The sequence below is a fragment of the Zeus faber genome, assembly GCF_960531495.2.
Source record: "Zeus faber genome assembly, chromosome: 2".
Classification (NCBI taxonomy): domain Eukaryota; kingdom Metazoa; phylum Chordata; class Actinopteri; order Zeiformes; family Zeidae; genus Zeus; species Zeus faber.
In genome coordinates, this window is record NC_137189.1 from 22,577,182 (window position 1) to 22,603,055 (window position 25,874).

General features: G+C 44.5%; 2 protein-coding genes across 12 annotated transcripts in view; one reads left to right on the plus strand and one right to left on the minus strand.

Annotated features, from left to right (window-relative positions):
* Nucleotides 1–2,255: 2,255 nt before the first annotated feature.
* Nucleotides 2,256–2,834, plus strand: LOC307247493 (tudor domain-containing protein 15-like; the record flags this gene model as incomplete). The annotated part of the gene is made up of 1 exon (XM_080023646.1): nt 2,256–2,834. The coding sequence occupies one exon, from the start codon at nt 2,256–2,258 to the stop codon at nt 2,832–2,834; it is 579 nt and encodes a 192-aa protein (XP_079879772.1).
* A 2,339-nt stretch (nt 2,835–5,173) lies between these two features.
* The window catches only part of afdna (afadin, adherens junction formation factor a), a 112,514-nt gene continuing 91,813 nt past the window's right edge, over nt 5,174–25,874 (minus strand). For 4 of the 11 annotated variants that reach the window (XM_080024510.1, XM_080024512.1, XM_080024513.1 and 1 more), the window contains 13 exons: nt 24,751–24,869; nt 23,886–24,086; nt 22,879–22,970; nt 21,662–21,877; nt 20,948–21,113; nt 20,126–20,528; nt 19,261–19,505; nt 18,273–18,487; nt 17,974–18,153; nt 14,066–14,200; nt 11,308–11,869; nt 7,800–7,884; nt 5,174–7,038 (listed from right to left, as the gene is read on the minus strand). In XM_080024510.1, the coding sequence (XP_079880636.1) occupies nt 6,882–7,038; nt 7,800–7,884; nt 11,308–11,869; nt 14,066–14,200; nt 17,974–18,153; nt 18,273–18,487; nt 19,261–19,505; nt 20,126–20,528; nt 20,948–21,113; nt 21,662–21,877; nt 22,879–22,970; nt 23,886–24,086; nt 24,751–24,869 (2,776 nt within the window). In that variant the 3' untranslated portion in view covers nt 5,174–6,881. The remainder of the gene's footprint in view (nt 7,039–7,799; nt 7,885–11,307; nt 11,870–14,065; nt 14,201–17,973; nt 18,154–18,272; nt 18,488–19,260; nt 19,506–20,125; nt 20,529–20,947; nt 21,114–21,661; nt 21,878–22,878; nt 22,971–23,885; nt 24,087–24,750; nt 24,870–25,874) is intronic. The other 7 variants (XM_080024517.1, XM_080024516.1, XM_080024515.1 and 4 more) reach the window with 7 other exon arrangements.

Here is a 25,874-nt window from a genome sequence, read left to right on the forward strand (position 1 = left end):
CGGTGAACAAGAACACAGTTGGGGGCTGCAACATGACTGCAGATGGGAAAATGTGGCTGGCAAAATATCTTGATGGCAAATGGTACAGGGCAATGGTGCACCCTGTTCAGTCACCTTTACATGTCAAAGTGTTGTTTGTGGACTATGGGAACACAAACATCATAGAGAGAACCAATATCTTGCCCATTCCTTCAGATGCAGCAGACCTGCTGTATACGCCCATGCAGGCTGTGAGTTGTTGCCTCGCTTGTGTCCCAATGAAGGAGCTCTTTGCAGAGGTTAAGCAATGGCTTGAAGAAAACCTCCTCAATAAGCCAATAAAGGCTGTTGTAGTAGGAATTCACGGGTCAGCAATCGTCGAGCTGTATGACAGAGACATTCACATTAATGACAAAGTCAATAAGCTCATTGCCAATCTCACACCTACAACAAAGAAAAAAGTAAGTGTTTACACAGGTGGGAGAAAAGCAAAGTCTAAATGCATTATATACCCAAAGCAAGTGAGGACTCCCAAGCGCAACACCAGCCACAGCCAGGAAAGGCTGCAATTGACATCAACCAAATCCAACCCCACAAGATGTTCCATCATTCAAAATGTGTGCCCTAACAGTAGCATGAGTGAAAAGTGTGTCCCTTTAAAATGCAAGGAGGACGACAAAAATGGGAAACAAGAAATGGAAAGACACCATTCAGTGGAAAAAATCCAGCCACCACACAGCACAGATAAAACGCCCAAACTCTCCAGTCTGCCTGACACCAGAGTTAGAGCAGGTCTCAGGGCTTTGTGTTATGCCTCACATGTTGCCACGACGAGTAACTTTTTCCTTCAATTGCAAGAGGACGAGCTGGACATCTTTAAAATGGGGGAGGACCTAAACTCTAATCCAATTAAAGATTCCCTGATGGAAATCCCAACGGTAGATCTTAGAATAAATGACCTTGTTCTAGCAGAATATGATGTCGACGGTGCCCTTTACCGCGCTGTTGTAAAGGGTCACCTGGAAAATGACCATTTTAAAATTGAGTTCCTGGACTATGGAAACTCTGCAGTCGTGGGAAAGGACAAGATTTACTCCTTGATGGGCGAATGGATCTCCCAACCCAGACTGAGCATACCATGCTCCTTACTTGAAACAAGCACTTATGAAACTGGCGGCTCTTTCAGTGATGATATAATGGAGAAGGCACTGATGGTTGACTTTGTCCAGCAGAGTGGTACTCAATGGCAAGTGAAGATTGAAATCCTCTGCGATATAGCAGGTTTTTCAGTTGCACCCAATGGGGCAACTATACACGGCAGTGTGACTGTGGACCCAGAAATCCCTGCTTTGCTGATGAGTACAGGTAGAACAGGAGAGATGCATTCATCCGATAAGCAAAGCAGCTTAACAAAGACTGAGGCAAGGAGTCAAGAGAGGGCTAAATCTGTAGGGGTTTTGGTGTCTCTCAAAAGCAGAAAACTCAGACTGCAAAGCAAAATAACTAGACATAAAAGTGATTTGTTCAGGTGCCCTTTCAAACTGGGTAGAGCCTCCCAATCCTCCAACTGGAGAAGTGTTATGGCTACAACCATGCCACCTGTTATTCAAGCTCAAGATACTGAGAGAGGAATGTTCTTATCTATGCTTAAGAATGGCGATTTCTATGTGAGGCTTGACAAGACTGCAACGCTGTCACTGGTACTGACATTACTCATAGCTACAAATGTAACTGCGTGTCAGATGCTGGCTGAGGAGGACATCAAAAAAGGACTCTGGTGTTTGGTTAAGCAACACGAGGACAACCAATGGTACAGAGCAGTCGTTGAGCATATCAGTGAGGGCAAGTGTCAGGCTTTACTTTTGGATCATGGAGTTACTAGAGAAATAACGTTTGGCTCCCTTAGAGAGCTTCATAGCAGCGTAGCACAAATCCCTGCCCTTGCAGTATTGTGCAGGTTGAACAACCATTGCTTTTCCAGGAAAAAAGATGCCCAAGAAACGTGCCGGAAAGCCCGAAGATGGTTGGTTGGCAGGGAACTGGAAGTGTTGTTTGTAGCACACTCTGAAGCCGATAAACTTTGGTGGGTTAAAGTTTGTATAAATGGGCTTTACCTCAACCTGCAACCAGAAATTACAACATTACAGTACCATTCCAAGGAGGCAAGTCTGATGCCTGGAGGAACTCAAACAATGACACTGACAGCAGAGAACCAACAGGAAACTGCCAGCTTAGGAACTAGCTACCCTCAGCATCTCCATTTTTCCCCTATCAACATGGGCCAGGCATATAACGGCTTTGCCACAGCTGTCACCACGCCCTTCAACTTCAGCATCGTCCTGGAGGACTTGCTTCTCATTTTGAACACAGTGTCCACCTTGCTGCACAACCTGCCGAACAAGTTGTCCCCCCTTCCCGAAGCCCATCTAGTCCCCGGCTCATGCTGTCTGCTGCATTTGGACACTAAGAACAAGTGGTGCCGGGCAGTGGTCCTCTGTGCCAACACAACGGTGGTTGCCCACCTTGTCGACTATGGCCACTGTGTAGATGTAGCATACGAAGACCGCTGCAGGCTGAAGACTCTTCCGGAAGAGCTTCAGCGACTGCCAAAGATAACATACCCGTGCTTGTTGAGGGGAGTGAGCCCGGTTTTGGCGGATGGACTGTGGACGGACGAGGCAGTAGTGTTCTTCCAGCAAAGCTTGTACCAGAAGAACCTCCAGATTTACTTCAGGGAGTTTGTTTCAGACACAAATTGGGAAGTGGACATCCTGGTTGATGGCACCAATGTTGCCAAGGAGCTGGTGGATGCTGGACACGGCAGTTACATAGACCTCATCCTAGGACTGAGGTAAAATTAGCTCATTTAATAAGTCCATTTGATATCTTTTACTGTTTTTCTGACAAAATGGCCATTAAACAAGTAAACCGATCAGTATCTCAAATAGACAGCATTTTTGTGTTTTGACTACCAAAACTGGAAGAAAAAAATCTTTATTGGACTTGTTAAAAGTTAGAGTTAAGTTTCCAATTTAAATAAGTTAGAATGCAGTTTCCATCATTTTTAAAAACAAACTTAATGTTATTGATTTGACCATAAAGCCTGGTACATTCTGCTCACCCAGGTTCCAGCCCTGCACTGACCCTCCTCACACACCATCAAGTGAGGACGACAGTGAACGGGAAGAGGATGGTGGTGAATCCTCAGCCAATGAGCCAGACATGGCTAGTTTAGCAGACTACCCCAGAGAAAGGACTTTGAGCACCGTTACGGGATTCAACCAGTGTAAGTCATAATGGAAATGTAACATGAATTAGTCCCGTTAAGTAAACTAAGACCGAGGGCTCGATGCAGACCTCTGTTTTAGTGAATCCATGTTCTTCATCGTATTCATGCAGTTTGAAACTTGATTGGATATTTTGGATACTTTATGCAACTGAACGTCTTACTCCACCTTCAGGTCTCATGATGTGAAGTCTGGCTGCACGTGAACAGGGGAATGGAGTATGAACAGCAATTTTCATTTATTTTTTTAACTTGTGACCAGCTTGGTTTAACAGCAGTCCTGTCGGCTGTTGGTTCAGTTTGGTTTGAATGTTTAACACTTCATTGGCAGGAGCCTGAAAATTGCCATGTAACAGAATAAGCTGTCTGTTGCCGTTTATTGAACATACTTGTTTGTTTCCGAAGCACAGTTTGTGTTATTAAAGAATGCTCCTAAAGTCGTTTCATTTGTTGCAGGTGTAGGGTTTTATGATGAGGTTTATTATGCACATGTTTAAAAAGTTGATAGCACATTTGTCCACGCTTACGTTTTCATGTTACATTTTGATGTTCTGAAGCATTTACCAACATTGTTAGATTTTGTATGGATACAGACAGGGCACTGATCGTTTTGTGATTACAAAAATGTGGTACTTTAACTTGAGGTTGTGCACTTATTTACTGGATCCCTGCTATTTATATTCGTTTGGTAATAATTAGGGAAAATAAAGGTATCGTTCTTACAGGTGTTAAGGTTTGAACTGAAATTAAGTTCAAGTTTGATCATTTTATTTGCGCTGTGCCAAATTTGCAACAGCTGAACAAGTTAAATAATTAGTAAAAAATTCTTAACATTTTCGGCTCAAGTGAACAGAGAGAACTAATTGATCTTTTAAAATTCCATTTCCCTAAAAAACCTCCAGTAATGAATTTTCTTAATTTTCCAAGCTATTAGTGTGGGAAGAAGTTGAATAGCAATGATATAGTGGGGGTGGATATTAATGTGTTTCTAACCACAAACTACAACTAATTATGTTGATCAAGATTAGAAAATAATTGTGAAGTAGAAAGTGGGATTTGAACCCACGCCTCCAGAGAAGATCACTAATGCACAGCATACTAACAACACAGCATGCACACGTTTCTTATACCGGAAACATCCCTTATACACAGAAAACACAGGATGTTATTAGTGCCATATTTTCACCTTTCACGTACACTTTCCCACTCATGTGCAAGTAAGTACCAGATTTACATCTCCACTAAAAGTAAGTAAGGACTTGCTGTAATTTTAATTTTCTGTACTTTTGAGTTCACTTGTAATGTCCAGTCTTCTGACATAATGGCCACACAAAGTGTTAGTTTGGTGCATATCCTGTTTCCAGTTTACAACCACATGTTGGTGTTCTCACAGTAACTTACAAATACACACTAATATAAAGTCAAAAGCTGATATTTGGTTTGAAACATGAAGTGAAAGTCAAGTCTCCGAAGCTGAATATACTTCAGCAAGTGCTGATAGTTGGAAGTAAACACACAGTATCTCTCCTGTGTACAATCATTTTCATTTTGATTTATTCACAATTTCTTAGTAAATCAGATGCTTTTCTTTTATTAAAGCACCAGTGTTATTTCCTTGGTATTTCAGCAGCACCCACTGCTTTTGTTGGCTAATAATAAAGCACTTAATTTAAACATGGGGTGGTTACACAGACAGGGTTGAATCTAAATTAGGACTAAACAAATCCTACTTAAGCCACGTCCATTCATTCAAAAAATAATTTAAAGACACCAGACACTCCACTTAGACCTAGATTCGTTCTAATCCTCCTGGAAATCAGATTTTTTAAACCAATTCTCAGACTATTTGAAACCATGACTGAATGGCCATTTCACCAAGTGCAGAAATAAAGACATTTCACTGTGAGCTGTTGAAAAATCTGTATTTATTAATGATTTACAAAAGGCTAAACGTGAAATCATTGAAATGAGTTCAGTTTGAAACCTAAAAGGGAGCTTTTGGGGTGTGTCCCTGTAGTGTAGAACATGTTAGTCATCCTTCAAGCAGCAAAACAGGATGTCATCTCAACGTCGCCCTGTCGACGCACAGACACTGTCAGTGGTGCTCTGCATGGTGCAGGTCCAAGAATAAAAAATAAAAAAATACAGGATGGAGCAACTCAAATTATACAACGTATAAAAAGCAATACATTTGAAATATTACCCTTTTTGTGTCAGGGCCGCTCTATAAATGTCTTGCTTTTCTACATTGGCAGTGGAAGAGGATCCAGAGCACACAGTAAATATCCTATGGTAGGGTCAGACCTATGTAGCGTCAAGAGGACCCCCCAAATTTACTTATCGTGTTCCTATTTGAATATTTAAAAAAAAAACATCACTTGTGCTAGTGCTTTCACACATTGTTTGAAATAAATATCTGTGGTGAGTTTTTTTTTTTTTATATCTGTTTACTCTGAAAACTGACATTGATGTTTATTACCCATTTGCAAAAAAAAAAAAATATTGCTCCTTTTGTTTTGTACAATGGGTAAAATGAATTTCAAACAAACAAAACTACTTTAAAATGAGAAGAATTTAGATGCTTAAAATATAATTGAACGCTCGTCCGGCAGGTCAATTTCAGTGTGTGTTGGAAAAAGAAAGAAAATACACCATATTGAGGGATTCTGACTTTGGACCCAGATATTTACAGTAATCTTGTGCACGTTGAAAAACTCCCTCTAGGACCCAGTGGATTCTAATGTAGTGGGGAAGGTCAAGGAACCTTTCAAAATAAACAGAACAGAAAACAAACAAAAACCTCACACTCGCTGGCTATGGAATGAAACGACAGTGTATGGCAACCCGGTATGGACAAAAAAAAAAAAAAGAAAACTTATTTTCTTTCTCTTTTACTCAATAAGTCATTAAATTAAAAAGGTAAAGTGGTTTGAGCTCAATCCAGGGAATTTTTTTTATTAGAATGAGGAAAAACTGAAAGTGAAAATAATGCAATGCTGAAAAAAAGAGCATAAAACATCATAAAATACTTAATATTACAGTAAGCTATTTAAAAAAAATTAAAATGAGCAAGAAAAAAAATCTTTCTTTCCTAACCCGAGAACCATTTTACAAACAAAAATATATCCCCCCTTTTTGTCTGGTGATTGACTGAATTTTCATATCTCCCTAGATATAATTAAAACTTTTTCTTTACAGTGCTTTACCATTATATTTCTTCTCTAGTTATTAAAACAAAAAGAGGAGGAGGGGGGGGGGGGGGTTTAGGCCATAAATGTCTGCTTTTGCAAAGACACATCTACGTTGTATGTGAACGGTCCAGTCATTAAACAATTTTAAAAATAAACAAAATTGGGAGAGGGGGGGGGGGGAGAAAAAGAGAGAAACACAAAAGATGAGACGGTTGGTACCCCCTCGCCCCCGATGGTCCTTTCCTCCCAGAAACATAACTCACATTCATCATAACCATTGTAACACTTAACTTCTGGCTTTCAACCAACCAAATCAGGTTATCTCAAAGGGGGAGTTCATAGTGTGGGGAAATCACAGGGGTTGCGTGTGTGTGTGTGTGTGTGTGTGTGTGTGTTTGTTTTGGGGGACAGGGGGTTCCAGTCGACTATTTTGTGTTGAGCTCGTTCTCCAGCTCCATGAGCTTGCGCGAGGCCTTGACCTTGTTGGACACCTCCTTGCCCTGGGAGAAGAGCCGCTGGCGCTCCTTGAAGGTCAGGCTCTCCGGCGCTTCGCCGGGGTTCGAATTCTCCTGCTCCTGGCTGCTTTGGGGGTGCGAGACAGCGACGTGAGCCACATTAAGAACATCCCGCCCTGACCCCCTTCGTCTTCCACCCTATTCACCCTTGAAAAATGTCGCTGCATCGCCCTTTCTAACTGTCCGTGGTTTATCCTGGATTTCATTCTTCAGAACAAGTTTTTGTTTTACTTTATGATACAAGGACGGACCCACAAGCAATGTACAGCGATAACCAGTATAACTACATACAGTATCTCAATAAACATTTCATTGTTAACTGTCGTCAAACTGCCACAGAATTCTATTAAATCGCAATGACCAGCTGTGGCCACGAGATGCTGCTGCTGAGCAGACGGAGAAGCAGTCAACCCCCCCCCCCTGAAATAAACACTGCATTGCTGGGTTAATTAAAAGGATATTACACCCTTTTCTAAAAAGGTGTTCTTAAACTGTGCCAAATTTTCTTCAAAATATGATTTTTTATTTTTATTTTTTTATTTGTTATGTTATTCTCCCTTGTAAGTCGCTTTGGATAAAAGCGTCTGCTTAATGACTAAATGTAAATGTAAATGTATTTAAAAATTATATATATATATATATATATATATATATATATATATATATATATGCATTTATTTCTGAATAGACATTAGCCGTTATTCCATCTTATATTATTGGCCAATATAAATGTACAATGAAATTAATTGACATATATTGATTTATTATCTATTACATTTTATGACAATCTGTTCATTCAAAAGTAAAAAAAAAAAACATTAGCCTCACCTTTTGGTCCACTTGTCGCGTGGGTCATTGTAGACCTCTCCCGATCCTACAACTCCTGCTGTGTTTCCAGTGTACGAGTTAAATCCTGTTCATCAGGCGAGATGGGGATGTTGACAGAGCAAACAAGATACTAGTGAGCATAGTTCATCAATCCAATACAAGGACGTGGACATGTTAATGCTAGCTTGAAAAGAAAACAACACAGGCCAGCTGCTGGGTACAAGTTTTATGTGTTCAGGGAATCCTGGCATGTTCTTTTTAACTGATCGGATGTACCTCCGGTTTGAAGCGATTAGCCAATTCAGAATGCTGACTTTTATTTTGTCAACCTGAAAGTTCCATGTTATTGTGTCATTCAAGAAACCCCTGTAAAAGGTACTTTTATTTAGTAAATTAAATGTGCAGCATTTTTCACATAATTCAGTCGACCCAGCAGTTGCGCTGTCCAATCTCCAACATCTATGTCACTGAGGAGGTCCCACAGACCAGACCAAGCAGGAAGAAGGGAACAAAAGCTAGTCAAGCGTTAGACACAAGAGTTAAGATTCCTTTATCAAACTAGAGAGCGAGCCCAGAGGAGGGTGAAGAAAGAGGGAAATAAATGTTAAAAGATAGACAGTGCTGTTAGAAAGGGGCCATTCCAAAGCTCATCCGAAGCAGCCAACGTGGTCTGTGGAACTGGACATTGGGGGGTGGGGCCAAGGCCACCCTTCTTGACCATGAATTTATCCTGGATTTATTCCTGCAACAATGGATAACTCTGGCTAAACAGAGTTAATTGGATAAGAGGCGTTGCCCAACCCGCTACATCCTACTTCTCCTGCACCCGAGCAGGTTGGGATTGGATCGGGGTGCCTTGGGAGGGGGCCTTCATGAGTGACCTCGCCCACACCCACAGCACAAGATTTCACTCAGTTGAGTTCACACCTCCGTGCGTCAATCACAGGCCTGGAACAAAATGTACCATGAGGCAGGAGAGTATACGTGGGCCGGATGTTTGGGGCCGAGGCGGGTGGTTAAGATCAGCCTACCCCAGAGGATCAGACGCACCCTTTGAGTCTTAATTGTATTGCTTGCGTTAAACCAAGCACAATCAAGAGACCAAGTGCGAGTGTAGGATACAATATTGTAATTTAATGAGTTGGGGCCCTGACGAGTTACAATTTCGGGTACAGTCGGTGTCAGACACAGACAGGATGTGTGAACCCAGACGGAATTTGTTCTGTTGGCAGGGTCTTTGGGCTGGGTGAATGTAAAGCAGCCTCCCTCTTTTCAGGGTTTTTAAAAAGAGGAGTCTGCAGTGTGGGTTTGGGATGGGACCAAGGTGAGTCCCAGTGGAGATGAAATTACACTCCATGCCAGGAGACATGTTAACTTATGCAGCCCGGTAGTCAAAATTCTTCAAATTCACAAATGGAATGTGGATTTCGACTGACTGAATTTTTGCTTCAGCTCGGAGTCAAATAGCAGGCAGAAATACCGTCGTCTCCATCATCGTCTCTCGTTCCCGGTCTCATGCAAACGTTCTCAGAGACGAAGAGAAGGAATGACTCAAAAACAGCTCCCACTGTGAAATGCAAACACTCCTTCGCCCTGGGATCTGCCAGCAAAAGCAAATATCCATCGAGAATATGTTTCACGTTTAGAATTTCGGGGGAGAGCAGAGATTCAGGTGATGAGCGTCACCTAAACCACTGCTGTGACCCCGGGGAGTTGTAGCAGGTTAGTGAGTGAAGCTGCAGCCCTCGACAGCACCACGTTGAAAGCAGACTTTCGGCAAACTAAACGGGTGAGATGCACGATGCCAAAGGAAGGGAAAACACAAACGATGTTGAGACAAGCACCAAGGGTTAATATAGACAGACAAGACGAGACAGTGGTTTCACAACAAAAACAAACATACACACAAATAGTTTAGCTGGCCAGACAGGTAGAGAGCAAAGACCGTAATATTTATTAGAAAAATGAAGTAAAACTGAAAAGAAAGACGTTTATAGCGTAACTGAAGTTAAGAGCAGGCTGTGAAAAAGCAATTACTGTACAGCCGCGGTGCAGTGCGGGTGACGTGCGCCAATGGTGAGAGGTGGGGTTGGGCTGGAATGGGGTTTTTGTCTGGGGGCATGCCTAATTTGGGTGGAGGGGTGGGTGTTAAGTTGGGGTAAAGTTAGTGGGCTGTGTCCCCCCATTTTATTTTTATTTTTTATAAATGCAACAGTGTCTTCTGATGAGGATTCCCCCCCCCCCCCCCCCCTTGGTCCTTGTGTGTGTGTGTGTGTGTGTGTGTGTGTGTGTGTGTGTGTGTGTGTGTGTGTGTGTGTGTGTGTGTGTGTGTGTGTGTGTGTGTATGTGTGGGAATAGGTGACGCTGAGTGTGTGTGTGTGTGCACCGTTTTTTGAAGCTGTTTGTCTGTGGCTGTTCAAAGTGTGACATGAAAACGAGACTAACCAGAATGTTTAGAATGCCTTTCCCACTGGGAGAATAGCACCTATTCCACAGTGCATTTGTTATCATGCTGAAAACCCTTTGAATTCATCCATATATATACATACTTATATAGCACTGTGTCATTGACTGAGCAGATTACGTCTTGAACAGAGTGCGTGTTGGATTCGGACTTTGGAGACTTATTCGCTCTTTCTACATTTCAAACAGCCAGAGACAAAGGAGACCAAGATGGCGCCTCTCCACCAACATGCTTCCCCCACTTCACGTGTATGGTGAATGGAAGCCACGGGCGCTTATTGGCAGAGATGGGTGACGGATGGACGTGGAAAAGCCAACAATGTGTCTCCTTCCCAGAAGCCAACACCTCTAAAGCACGGCCGCGGGTGGCGAGGGGCGGATGGTAAGCTGCACCAGCACAGTGGCCACCAAATCAAAGACATAAATAAAGAGGCGGGGAGCGACAACACCAACAGTACTAATGATTGGCTCTGAGGGGCCTCAATCGGGAGGGCAAGGGCACAGAGTGGCGGGGGCGATAATGATCGGGCAGGTTTTTTTATTATTATTTTTTCCCTCTCCCCACGTTAACTTGTCAACAAGTGATGATCAGAATTGATTGGAGGAAGACGAGGAGGAAATTATTGGTGGGGGAAAAAAAAAAAAAAAAAAAAAAAAAAAAAAAAAACAACCCACAATAGAAGAGACAAAGAAACCGGAAACGGAATTGAATTTGATTTAAGGAGAGCGGATGGAAAAAATCTCAAATAACAAAAATAGACAACGGATTGGGACAATGGATGAAAAAAAATAAAAATAAAAAACACGATTGGCAACTACAGAACAAAAAATAGTTAAATTTGGACAAACAGAACCGAACTGAAAAGAAAAAAGGCTGACAACAGAAGCATCTCTGTTGGAGAGAAAAAAGGTGACAGGTAACACATAACGGCACTAAACCACGAAGGAGTGACTAGTCAACAAAAAGATGGAATGAAAGAATGAACGGGAGGGAGGTGTGGAGGGCGCTGCAGGGAGCCTGTCTCCTCTCCTCTCCGGGTTCTACCTTTCAGGGCGCCAGAGGGGTGGAAGCTCGGTTTGGCGGGAGGGGGAGGGGCGTGGCCTGTACTGTTGGAGTTGTTGCCTGGCGGCTGAAAGGAGCCAGACAGGAAGATGCCGTCAGACAGCGGGCGGGGCTTGCGCGCGGTTGCCGGCGGCGGCAGCCTGCCACCAGCGGGGAGTGAGGCGGAGGCCGGGAGGTCGCCGTACGACTTCCGTGTCGCCGACATCTTGGCCCGACCTGAGAGGTCGCCGCTCCCGGCCCAGGGAGCTTCCTTGCCTCCCCGCTCCTCCTCCTCGTCCTCCTCTTCGCCCGCATAGGGCACGAACTTGGCGGTGTAGAGCGTGTCGGGGGAGACAACCTGGGTTTTGAGGTAGGAGGTGTTTCTCTGCGGAGGGGGTGGGGGGGTGTTAGTGGTGGTGTTGGGGGGTTGGTAGTCCCGCGGCAGGGGAGGCCGGTACAGACCGGCGGCTGGCTCATCGGGCGTCAGCAACTTCCGCTCCGCCTCCTCGTGCTGGCGGCGCCGCTCAGCCTCCAGGCGTGTGTAGTACTCCTCCTCCTGCCTCCTCTACGGGGTGTGGGGGGGAGAACCGGTTAGTAAGCTCCGCTCTAATTGGCCCTTCCCCTGCTAGTCTGCTAGGGATCATCTAATCGGCTAGCACGGGGACACACGCACGCACGCACGCGCACGCACACGCACACGCACGCACGCACGCACACACACACACACACACACACACGCGCACACACACACTCTTCCTACCTCTCAGCTGTCTTTTCTACTGTGCTGCTGCAATAGGTCCACTTCCCCACGGGAAAAACAAAATCCAATACAATCCGGCTGAACCTGTTCCAAACCATTCATCCTTCTTTCTAACTAGGCCGGGTTTCTCCCCTCACTCTTCATGCTGTGTATGTGTGTACACAGACTGCATCCTAACAGCCCTATCCAAACCTGTGTTGCGTCTTTTCGTGCGGGACAACTCCGAGAAACGGCGGGGGATTACAGAGGCGATCTAGATCCCTGGCTCATGGCCAGTCGACAGGTTTTGGCGGGTCTGAGGTCCATCTACAGCTGGGTGGAAATGTATCTGGCTCTGGCTCTCTGGGGCCGTGGGTCACCGTGCTGAACTCCTTTGGGCACAGGCCAGTCGGGCCAAGGGATGGCGAGGAGGAGAGTGCCTGGCTGGGCTGGAATCTAGTGAGTGCATGTATGGCAGCGAGGGGATCGGGCGGGGGGTTTGAGGTGGCGGAATGTCTGATGATGTCACTCGGAGAGTAGGTGTAGTACCTGGGCATATATGTTCCATTGTGTAGGCTCACGTATGACTTAAATATGAAGGGAAGTGGGGGGGGGGGGGGGGGGGGGGTCTGGATTGAGGTGGGTGAGAGGGGGCGGCATTCCTCTGTTCAGTTTTTGAGAGCGATGCCAAATGAGATGGGTTTAAACCAAACAGATAAAATAAATGAACAAATCAATCAACATTTTTTGTAAAAGATAGAGCATAACCGCTTGCCAACAAACTCAGGATTCTGTGAAATACACAACTAAGTGGAAAATTAAAAAATCCCTGAATCACACCAACGATGACAACAACAACAACAACAGCGCCACGACAATGAGGGTTCCATGCTTGGGTGGGTGCACATCACAACAACAACAGTATCTCATGGGGTCGGGGGCGGGGTCACAGGATGAGGACATGCAATTCAACAGATTCAAGTTAAATTAAAACATTATCAAAATAATCACAATTCTAAAGTCACAGTTTGTACTTTTTAAAGGCCAACTTTTCACCAATTCCCCCGAAGGGAAAATAGAGATGCGATTAGTCCTTGAACATCAACACAACAAGGTGATTAGAAAAATATTATCTTCAAAACTACTCGCAAGTGTCAATATTGCTGGCTCAATCACAAAGCGCCAAGCTACTGATCTTCTATACAATGAGATAACGTTATGCATTTCAGATTTGACCCAAAATTGTGTTTCAGCGGCTGAAAACTTACAAACTACTTCTTTTGATTTTACTTAAAGGTTTTGTTTTTTTTTAATGATCAATGGTCAGACAGTCATAGTGTTTACAAAAAAAAGGAAAAACTACTTAAAAATACACCAGCTCAAACCACTTGTAATTTAACAAAACCTGTGTATAAATGGAGACGCGTGTTCAACACCGGCATAATTTGACATAATTTAACTCTATATATACTGTATATTCAAGTAAAAACGGATATCTTAAATATGTTACCAGTAAAATAAACATACTTATCTTGAGCATCTTTGGCTTGTATTGTGCAGTATTGCACTTGAATCATATGGCAAGGTAGAGTCTTACAGTATCAGAATCCTGTCCACTATGTTCAGGCTGAAACATGCTTCTGCGAGAATAAAAGGCAAAGTCTTTGCACCGGGGCGGGGTTTTTGGGTAAACTAGCACATGTTGTAAAAACCAAAACTATGGGACATGCGTATCTGCCGTCCTGTGTATCGAATATACTCTGATTATTCTACAGTACAGGAAAGGGTATCAGTTCACAGGAAATGGGCCGACTTGCAAGTGAAGTTTCCCCGATACAAACAAGCATCAAATTATGTACCGGCCCCCGAAAAAAATGTTTCATAAAAGTTCACGTGAGGGGGAAAAAAAATCTTGCATAAACATTCCGTTAAGCTCAGTCCCAGAAGCACGTTTCAGACTTGGGCGCGGGACGCTTTCTGCGGCCTGCGGGGCCTCTGGGGCCTGTGGGCAGGGGGGCGTACCTTCTCGTCAGTGTCTCGCCGGGCTCTTTCTTCCTCCCGCCATCTCCTCTCCTCCTCCTGCTTGGCCCGCTCCTCCGCCTCACGTTTGCGGATCTCCTCCAGCTGCTGCTTACGCCGCCGCTCCTCATCCTGCAACTGCTCGGCACGCATACAGACACGCACCCAAGGGAAAAAAAAAAAAAAGATGGCATGCCGAGAGGCATGGAAAAGGCGAGAGGAAAGTCAGTCAGTGCTGCGTCAACAGTTTTGACATTTGATTGAGTCGCACTTATGACACTGAATCTGCACAGCTCTACTCCAAGATGAGATTAGAAATTGCTTTGTGACAACAGATCGGGAATTTGACACATCACGTTTAAAAGTTGATCCCAGATCGGGATGATTGCCCTGATGGGAGGAGCAGTGTGCACGGCAAACATACAGCGTTGGTGGAGACATCTGGCATGCAAATGGTCATAGACATCATGCAAAAAAAACAACCTAAAAAAACACAATCACAACATGGCAGAAAAACAGCACCAGAACCTCTGCTCTTTTAGCTACTTTAGCGGCACTTGATTTTCTTTACTCAGTATCTAAGTTAGAAATGTAATGTTGGAAGAGAAGGAGCTTAAATCAAGTGCACCTGAAGTACCTACACGGTAGATTCAAGAATTTAAACAAATAGAATCACAAAAAAATTAACACAAGGTAAAAAAAAAAATTAATAAATAAAAGGTCCCCACCCCTCCCAATGGGGTGGATGGTGATCAATGACAACAGGAGAGTCTCAGATAAACATACACAGACTGACGGTTGGATGAACAGATGGACACATGATGACCTGCCCTGCAGACGATGCCGGCCAGTAGCACTCAGCCATGCAGCTGCAACCCCTCTCAGCGCCCAACAGTCTACTGCTGACCAGCCTAACGTGGAGAACACTGAACTTCTTTCAGATCGGCCAATTCACATTTATTAGAGATGTCAACTGGAACTTGCTGTGTTTTGGGAAATTACAGCTTTGAGTTTGCCACTTTTGCAGCAGTAGTTTGTTGAGCGGACAAAGGGATGGAACAGCGTTCTAAGCCATATACAGACATCGACAATCCCGAGGTGACTCTGTGAGCGCCTCGCTCTTAAAAGTAGTGGCTTAGTGTCTGCCTCCCGGCCCGAACCCACCCCGCGAAACCCCGATGGAACGACCACAGAAGTCCAGATGAGGGAATAGGTAAAAATACGGGTGGGTGGGCAAACCCAGACAGGAAACAGGAAATGGTGTGAGGCAAGGGTTGGGGGGGGTCATTTTTTGTTAACAGGAACAACGTACCAAGTCTAGAACAGAGATAGCTGGGACAGCTGTCTGCTGCTAAAGTGGAGAAGAGAGCAGAGAAGAGGAGAGAAAACAAGAAACGAGGGGGCGGGGGAAAAAAAAGGGAGGGAAAAATAGTGGGAAAAAAAGGGAAAGAAATGGGGGCAGGCCAGAGAAAAGAAAAATTGAACACAAAAGAAGCATAAAAGAAAGAGTGCAGAGGGATAGAAAAATGTCAAAACAAAGAAGCAGAAGAAGAGAGAGGGTGAAGGAAGAGAGAAAAAAGATAAAGTGAAAACATTTTTCCTTCTCTTTTCAAGGGTAGCACGGCAGAACGCCACCAACAGAAAACATTTCCCTTGTGTTCCGGTGTGGTTTTCAGTGTGGCTCGGACGCTCTCCAGGGTGGGAGACTCGAGTCCTACTAGCCGCAACAGACACATTTCAAATCGAGGAATTTGGGCCGAGCGGTACCGCCTAGAGGCCCTTTGCCAGAAAGCTCCATCCCCCGCCTCAGTTACAGACCCACATATAACCCTCTCTCACGCACAGTGCACTCCACCAGGGCCAGCGTCTCACACGTCTGTCTCCAATTGTGGTGCTGTATGAGCTCAGACTAAAAAACTTGTATCATCAATCATATCCCATCCATATAAAAGGAGCTTTCCCATGGAAACAATAGCTGGTCAAATGTGAGATAGATCGTGAATTGATTCGAAATGGTAATATTGATACTTAGTTTGGGAGTTACGCAACCTTTCTCCACTTAAAGGTACAATATGTAATTTCTGCCGCTAGGGGTCTCTCAATCAAAACAATAACAAAAGACAAAAGTTTGATGACGTTGTGAAGTAGCGTGGGATCATGGGAGTTGTTGTCTTCACCCATAAGTTTGCACTTTACGGGAACAGCTTTGGTGACAGAACACGCAGCAAAAGGCAATAAATAATGTGCTCCATCAAAAAATAGTTGGTAAAGTAATAGTAGAGCAATATCAACAATAGTACAATACTGCGGCTAGCTAACATTAGCTACTTCGTCAAGTCCCCTCCTCACTCTCTGACCTATCATCCGGTCTTCCCTGTGTTGCCCCAGAACGTATAGCAAGTAGAGGGGGTTAAAGGGGATATGACGCCATTGACAGCAACCTAATGAAACCGACCTTTACCTATATTAAAATTAAGGATTTCTCAGAGTTTGAAAATTGTTGGAAACATTTGGGATAACGTAAGTACACAACTCAACAAAGTAAATAACACAGGTCTAGTCCTTTTCTGAGATTTGAATGCAGACAAGTTACATATTGTACCTTTAAATTAAATAACAGCATCGGAACAAAAACATTTTTGTAATGCACGTCAGATGGTTGACTGAAAAGTTGGTAGCAATTCTCATTTTGTATAAAATGTCAATATATGGATGTAGAATCGTATGGTAAGCCATGTCATTGACATTGGACTGAATCGATATTGAATAGAATCGCGAAAAAAGTAAAAAATAAAAATAAAAAAAGAATAGAATCACCACCCTTCGCGTCTGAATCAAACAGCCACCCTGAGATCCTGCCTTATATCCTGCCCTCGTGTGAAATCTGAAACTCCTCATTCAAAAATGAGGCGATGGCTAGGTAATACAGTGCTCGGCGTCCCGCTTGCCTGCCAAGCCACCCGCCCCACGGCAGCCCCACACCCGCCTCCCACCCTTACGGCCAATCAGACTGAAGCAGCTTGAGCATGGCAAAGCAATGACGTAAGCATGTTGCAGGTGCACATTGCAAGACATTTCATTGTGTTGAGCACTGCAATGGGGACTCGATGTCTTTAGTCCTCTAATGGTTTCAACAAGGTTGTTGGTTCAACTCTTTATTTCTTTGATTATCCATATTCCCTCAGTCACTACTTCCACCCCAATATCTGTGTCCGTTCTTGAGCCTGGTTTATACTGCTCCAAGTCTGTCTGTGCTTGCTAGTTGATTCAAAACTGGTGATTGGCTGAATAAGGAGTATAGCCGCTCAATTATTGGTTCAATGCAGAATCATTGACACTGTCGATTGGAACAGTCAGAATTTCTAAATCCACCATAACGGTGTGTGAAGGAAACTTTTCACACATCAATCATGTCAAAACAAATTGCTCAAAAGAGGATTTCTATGGTTATTGGACCACTTAAACCATGATACCCCCGTTCTGTTGGATAGGTTCCAAATCGCAATGGTTTTGTGTAGTCTGAGGGGGCTTTTAAATTTGTAAGTGGCTTTGTGTGTAAGAAGATACTCAAATTCAAATTGTTTTGATGTATAAACTCCATCCAAAGCCAGGAACAATTAGTTCCTAAAGAGAGAAATGAAGGCATGTCATTTCCACAGATGTTCACTTTAATGTACACCATGGAATTATTTGTGAATGTCGAGTGAGCACTGGAAGTTTGAACGTTTTGATTAATGCATTAAGGTCTACACGCAAAAACCAGGCCAAAGAACCGTCTTCCCTGCATCCCCCCACCATGGAAATTCATACGCCAAGCCTTCCTCAGTCTCCGTCACTTTTAATACTCTTTTCACCCCCCCTGCCCCCTCTCTAGTCCACCTCTTGGTCTTTTGACTGTGCCCGTGTCTCACCCGGGCCCTCTTCTCGGCCTCCAGCCGCTGCATGATCATGGCCGTGTCCACGTCTTCGTCATCCTCCTCCTCCTCATCCTCATCGCTCTGCTTCGACTCCTGCAGGCGCTTCTGGAACTGCCACTCCAGCATCAGCTTGCGCAGGCGGTCGCTCTCCTCGGCCGTCCGCTCCGGCTTTGCCTGGTCGGGTTAAGAGGATTTAACTGCTAGAGCCACTATTACAAGTAATCAGAAAGACAAGGTTTGTTTTCTTTGTGAGAATTCAAGGTGTCGGTTTGGTGTACGTTGGTAATTGCTACCTGGAGATCCTGGATCTCCTTGTCCAAAAGGTCCACGATGTGCAGCTGCTGCTGCTTCTCAGCCTTCTCGCGGGCGTCCCTCTTCCAGGGGTCCGGGGAGAGGCTGTCGCTGGAGGACAGCTCCTCCTTGCTGATGGTGATGTACTGCAGGTCGCGCCGCTCGATGGTACGCGGCTGCTGCTGTGGCAGAAGCTCCCTGATCACCGTGTCCATAGCTGGGACATACACCAGGGGTGAGTGGAGTTGCAAATACCCACGAAAGAAAATCTATCAAACAGTGATAGCAGGCTGGTGACCCTCTATATTCGGCTCTTAGCACTACTTTTTATAGCAATCCACATTTCATATGTATATCAAAATTGCCTTGTGTTTATCATTTAGCATGAAGCAGAGCTTTCTTTAACTTGTTGAAGGGTAAATGGATTTAATGGTGACAATTGTTAAACATTCCCAGATCCCCCCCAAAAAGAAAAGGTTAGAAGTACTTATTCTAAGAGCAAATTTGTAGCAACCTTTGCTGTCAATCCGCAATAACAAATGTGATCCCCGGTGGACAGAAAATACAGGAAATGGTTAATGCTTTCATCATTGTTTTACTAAGAAGGGAATATCTGAACTATTTTATCAAGGTTACCAAACAAACATTACAGACTGGTTAAGTTAATTCAATTCAGCACATTTTCCAAATGAGCTAAGTTAATTCAGTGCTGACAAAATTGTCAACCAAATCTTATCTTATCTGTGTTCCATGCAGCGCTTTACATGGTCTGTTATCATATGACCACTGTGATCACTGACCAAATTTCTTTCCTCCGATTGGTTGACGTGGAAAATTTGCTAACTAAGGGTGCTCTTCAATAGAAATTTGTTTGATATCAAAGCACACATTACATTGTTTTCAGTGATACAAGTATTTCCTACAAATACTAATCTAAACAAAAACATCATCTCTTTTTAAATTGATGGGAACCAAAATGTCAGGTCTTACCGGGGTTGGGGCCTGCGGCGTGGGCTGGGGGAGGTACGGCAGAACGTGGCAGGCTGGCCAGCTTCTCTGGCCTGGGTGGAGGTGGCTGGGACTGGGACTGGGGAGGAGGGTGGTAGGGCTGGGCGGGAGGTGGCTGGTGGTGGGGAGGGGGCATCGCCCCGCCGTTGTTGTGAGGCGGAACGGGCATGACGGGGTTGGAGCGGATCTGTCCCAGCTTCCTCTCCTGCTCCCTTCGCTTCCTCTCCCTGGGAACAGTCAACGTCATCATCAATATCTCTGACACTGGCCGATTTAAAAGCCAATCCAATAAATCCAACCAATCAAATTTGTCAAAATGCCAATATTCACTGGTCTTCCTACGATGTTGCTAAAATGTGTTATATGTTCTCAATTCAGAGTCAGGTTGTATTCTAGTTAATTACTGATCTCATGATTAATATATCGTATTTAAGTATTCGGCACTCTGTCCTGTACTCTTGTATACTCTTCTATGGTGCATAGCTCTTGTATGGTGCATTTCTAGATTAGATGTGTACTCTCCAACACTCAGAATTGGTATCGGTGGTTAGCCTCATTCCACCAAATGTCTGTGGGGATCAAGCCCTGAGTGGATGGCTTTCATTGCTCTAATTTCTAATTAATTGATCATATCAATATTTCTATTCAAAATTGTGGGAGATTGTGTATATATTTTTACAGGAAGGATTTTACAGGAGGGTTGTGAATACATTTGTTGTTTGTTTGATAAAACGCCCCAGAAAAAAACAGCCCTTTTGAAGCAGTGCTGGAGCATTCCCAGCCGTGACACTCCCATAATGCATTGAAAAGTAATTAAGACCAAAAGAAGCTGAAAGCGATGGCCTACCTCTCCTCCTCCAGTCGAGCTTTCTCCTTTTCATACCAGCGCTGCTGCTCCTCGCGCTTCTTGCGGTCGGCCGCCTGCTGGGCCGCCACCGCGGTGACGGCGGGTGGCGGGGGCAGTGGCAGGTCAGCCTGGGGGTCGTAGGGGTCTGGGTAGTGGGCCGGGGGAGGCGGCGGCGGCGGTGGTGGCAGGTCAGAGCGTGAGGGCGGCTGGGAGGAGTGCGGGGGCCCCGCGGAGTGCGGTGCGTTGGGCGTCTTCCAGCGGCCTGGCCCACTCTTGTGGGGGCCCTTGCTGTTGGAGGACGAGGAGGCGGCCGAAAAGTTGAGGTGCTCCTGGCTGGAGGTAGACGACTCCACGGAGGACGAAACCTGGTGGTGGTTCCCCCAGTGGTCGGCCCCACCCACGCCTGAGGGTGTCGTTATCATATGTTCTGCTTATTAATTCAAAATCCCAAGCGAGGTAAGATAATCTAAAGTGGATCATTAGACCAAAACCATATAAATATATTTTCTCATTGATTCAGACAAAGAAAACCTCTTGTAATACAATATCTTAATTTCATGATACCACACCACTGAAACATGACAAACCATAATATCCATTCATCACTGATATGAACTGTACTTTCAAACAATTGAAAATCATTAGACTCAAGGACAAATTGTCTATATAGGCCTGTCTGCTGATGCAGCCAAGTAAGCCAATTAGGTCAAGTCAAGTAAGTTAGTTTCATGGAGAAGACTTGAAGATGATGTTGGTAGGAAAAAAAGAAAAATGCTTGGCCAGTAAAGATAGCCGCTGCCAAAACTCCTCATCTCCACTCACCTCTCTGGTAGTCCAGCTCCCGATGCGCATAGTCAGCATCCCGTTGGTACTCTTGCTCCCGGTGTTGGTAGTGCTGCTGTTGCTGCTGCTGCTGAAGGTGGATCAGGTCCTCTGGCCGGAGGCCACCTGCCATAGGGTACAGGTCCTCCTGGGAGTGGGCCACTCGCTGAGGGGAGGGAAATGCATGTCAAACCACGAAAAAAGGGTTTCCCGCTATTTACAGACATTGGAAAATCAGACAGAGATAGGATGATACCACGGTCATTGATATTACCTCATTGCTATACCAGTTTGCCTTGATGCATAGCAATGAGGTAATATCAGTTACTGCGGTAGAACCTTTAAGGGCTCCACAAACTAAACTAACAGAATACTGGAGGATCCTGATTTTTGCTTGCTCCCTGGCTGCTGATGACCCTAACATTAGATTTATAAGGTTTAAAGGTTTTATAAGGTTCATATGAATATTCTATTATGTTTTATTTACCTAAAAATAAATCTTGAATTCCTGAATTTCCCTGCGGGAATGAATAAAGTGTAATGTTATCTTAACACCTGTTTCCCGTTGCCAATTAAAGACAATCCAAAATCATGAATCCGTCTTTCATGAAACACATTTTACCAACAACCACGTCCTGTTGAAAATTTGATTTGCCAATGCATTGTTTGAAATTTCTCCCAACTGTTCAGAACTTTGGTTCGCTCATCCCCTACCTGCATGCTGTTGCTGTGGAGGCTGTCAGCCAGGACACCGGGCAACCGATCCCTGTCGTCCATGGCCTGCCAGTGCGGCGTGGGGCCAGGGCCGGGGCCTGGCCCGGGACCCACGACCCTGTCCTGGCTTTTGGAGGCTGGGATGGTGAAGTATTCCCTAGGGTAAGTCTGTGTTGGGATGGGGTAGGCTTCTGGGTGTGGAGGCGAGGGCTCCTCCTGGAAAAGGAAAAATCATCTCTATTTGTATAGTGACATTTAGAGAAGCTTGTCCACTTGCAAGATATCCTCGCAGTGCAGTAAGTTTGTGTCCTGCTGTAGCTGTTACCAATTACATTTCACATTGAGATTAACCAATTAATTGAAGAACAACACTGAGTATTACATGTTCTAAAGGACAGAAAGCTTTGTTTTTCAACTTAATAATGCACTCAGGGCTTCGGGAGAGAACAACATTACATCGTTCAGGACAAGCATGAAACTGTTTTGACACAGATCCCACCCAGACTGCTCGCAAAATTGAAGCTAATACAGTCTACCCTGCTTAAAGGTCACTTCAAGGCTCTTACATAAATCCAGACTAAAGAAAATCTATTCAAAATAAATAGTCAAAATAAATGGAAATAAAAACGTGTCAATAGCAGAGCACACATAGCTTCTTCTTGAGGAGAATAATCTCTGCATTTTCTCTTGCATAGAGGGACCACAGCTGATGCTATTTTACATCTGATCCTAGTGACAAGTATTTAAATTCCAGAAAAGGAGCATTTATTTCTTGGGGTTCTGATTTCTCAACTGTTTATAATAAAAAAATATATATTTTTTTTAAAAAGCAGTTGACGTATATGGGCTTTCCAAAAATAGTTGCAAATGTTTTTAACTTTAGGAAGAACTCCTCTCCACTGAACTAGCAGGTGGATGCAGTGCTTCTTTAGCAAGCAGCTGTGAAGCACCTTGAGGCAGCTTACCGCGCAATTCAATGTTAAAATCGGTGGTTCAGAGGAACATGAACTAAAAGGAAACATTTGTTGCGACTGGGAGGCCTTCAAGTGCCTTGCTTTAAAATCAAATTGACAGCATCGGCGCAGTTGTGTTAAAAAGCGCATGCTTGTGACACTATGCTATCCTGGTACACTGGCATCATTCTCATCAGTGACCCTAGTGCGAACACATTCCACACAGCGGTGGAGGCGGGACAGTGACTGCGACAATTGACTCACGTCGGCACAGAGGTTGCCAGTGGAGACGGAGGTGATCTTGGTGCCGGGTCCGCCAGGGTAGACCGCCTTGCCTCCGGGGCTTTGACTCTGATCTGAAATTTGTAAACAGATAACAACACTTTGGATTGAAATCTTATACCCTTTTTACAACAAAATTAGCGGCTTTAAAACCGCAAATTTTAGGTGGTTGACACCTTTCCCTTTGCTAGAAGAAATGCAATTTTTTTTCTGGTGTGTCATCTTCGACGTCCAGTCACGTCGGAAAAGGGGCATGTCATGGTTCCAGTGTGATTGGGAAAAAAACAGTAGAGGAGATAGCAACTTAAAGAAACAATGACATGAAACTAAAATTTCGGGGAAAAAAAAAGTATTTTTAATGTTCATTAATGACCCAAGTGTACTGTTAAACTACAATAGAAGCAGCACTGGCCCTTCGCCGGCAGGGAGCGGGGACCGGCTCTGGGTGGTGCGGGGACCGGCTTTCGGTGGTGCTGGAGTGGCTCAGAGCCTGGTGGGGAGCTGGGAGGTTCTCCACTGTGCTCCCCATGGTGCGATCCCCAAACTCAAAACATTTTATGGTCCCTCCTACAGAAAAAAGTCAATAACTTCTGATTTTCATTTTGGATTCTAAATGGGATATGAAATGATGGAATGACCCATGGATATTCCTGTCTATTAACGTGCCAACGTCCGGTATTCCAACACTCGTCACATCGCGCAGGTAAAGGGGCTAAAATTAGCGGGTCGACCCGGGTGTCGTGTTTACATCAGAGCCGATCGGAGGTGGAGCTGATTAAAACCTGTTTATTGCAGGGTCATTCAACCGGGACTGAAAACCGGGTTTTTCCTTTCCTATTGATGCCAAATGCTGGATTTTAGTGAGGTAACGGGTTTTTGGTGCAGTGGGAAAGGGGTATTTGCTTCCTTTAGTTGATCTAATATACTTCAGTAACAGAAATGCATGATCTTCCCTGACTGTTTGGTTCAAGGGATTGGGGGGCACTCACTGGCTACGTTGGGGCTGGAGCGGTGGTCCATGCGGTTTTTGAGGAGCCGCTCCTCACCGCTCATCTTCTTTGGTTCCGGGTATGAATCCCAGCCACCTTGCGGACTCTCTGGGGAACCGTTGTGCGCCGTAGTGTTGTACAGCTCGAAGCCCTCGCTCTTTGGTCGCATTTTCCCGTTCTTGTCGCGGCCGCGGTCCGTTGCTGGAGTGGACGGAGGAAGGGGTCGGAGAGATGGTGTGGAGGAGAGATGGCAGAACAATGGAAAGATTTCACACAATGGCGCTGTGATTGAAAAAATAAAATAAATTGATAATAATATGACTTAAAGGCCTTAAGTGAGTAAATGGCTGCATTGGAACAACTTTCAACGTCACCCCAGAGAAAAGGCCATAGCGGACCGGAGGACTTCCGTAATGAAAAGAGGGGTCACATTCCAATGGACAAAGATTAGCAGAGCCTGACACCCTGTAAACACTTTGTGTGTATGTGAGAAAGCTCACACATGCACACACCACACGCTAGCCACAAACACTCATTATAGACTTAGTTGTACCCATCTGGAGTTACTAGAGTACAGGGTGAACAACAATGTTTGGCGTTGGGTGCACCCAGGACTTGCAGAAGTAACTATAGATTCTAGCATCTAGTTCTATCCTGATAGATCTCTTCCTCTCCGATTGGGTCTAGACAATTTAAACTTCCCTGCCCTGTTATGCAATTTATTTGGTTTGGTTCGTCTGCAGTCAGCATAAAATAGTCATATCAGATAATGTCATAAAGAAAAATAGTCAGCTTGCCAGTGGAATTAACGTTTTTACTTATAATGTTTTTGCAGGGACGAGTTTAAAATCCCCAGTGCACTTACCTCTGGGCATCATGGGACTGGGCTGGTTGAGCAAGGTTGCCAGACCATGGTAGATGGCTCCCTGCTTGGCCACCTCCAGAGTCACCACGGAGCCTGTCCGAGTCATCAGCTCTGCCGCTCTGAGGACAGAACCGAGCCGAAAGAGAGATGAGCTTCAAAGTGAAGCGTGCATTTCACATGTGCATTTTGTAACATACATTTCAAGAAAAAAAAAGTTCTTCTATGTAGATTATTTTCTTAATAATACACACACAGACATTCACAAGGTATGCTTTAAATAGCTCACTAGTTGGTGGCCAGTGTGAACAAAAATGTGACTACTACATGCATACTATAAGCATTCTGACATGTCAGATTTTATTTTATGATATCAAAATGTCGTCTTAAGTAAGAACAATTTGCTAAAACTATTTGCTACAGCAGTTAAACTATTTTTTAACTGCCGTCCCTCAAGCTTAGAGTGTAAATCCCTGCAATAGCAATGGGGAGGGACCGTTTCTAAGAAGTGAGTTAACATACATATCCCTTTAGGTAGGGAAAGCCCCCTGAAGATTAGATATTTCAACAAATTTTCCCATCAAATGTCAAGAGCGTTTCACAAATGCCAAACTGAGTCGTTGGTCATGGATCCGAGAAGGTTGAGGTTATAATTGGCAGAGAACCGCACCTCACAACCACAGACCCAGTCCATACTAATCCGGATCTGGTCTTGCACTTGCTCGCAAACACACGTAGCCCTGCGCCGCCAGACACGCACACATGCACACACATCCAAAAAACGTAATACCACGAGTGGTTGAAGGTTGCAGATATAACAAGGATAATGAGCCATGTGTCTTTGATTGGAGAGGACTCTGGGAAATGTAAACTTCAAACTGTCTCCTTCTGCTTGGCTGAGCAGGACAGTTGAAGCCTTTTTTTATTGACTCAACTTGGGCCTTTTGTAAATCTGCACGGGTCTGTCATTTGGAAACCTGACGCCTGCCTATAAGAACCAGACGTGAATCAAATAACAACTGCAAATAAGTTTGAGCGTCTATTGTAACCCATGGCCCCGTGCCAGATGGCTGGGATCCTCCACATGGAACTTTTAACAGTCGGAGCCAAAACAGCGCAGCCTCAGG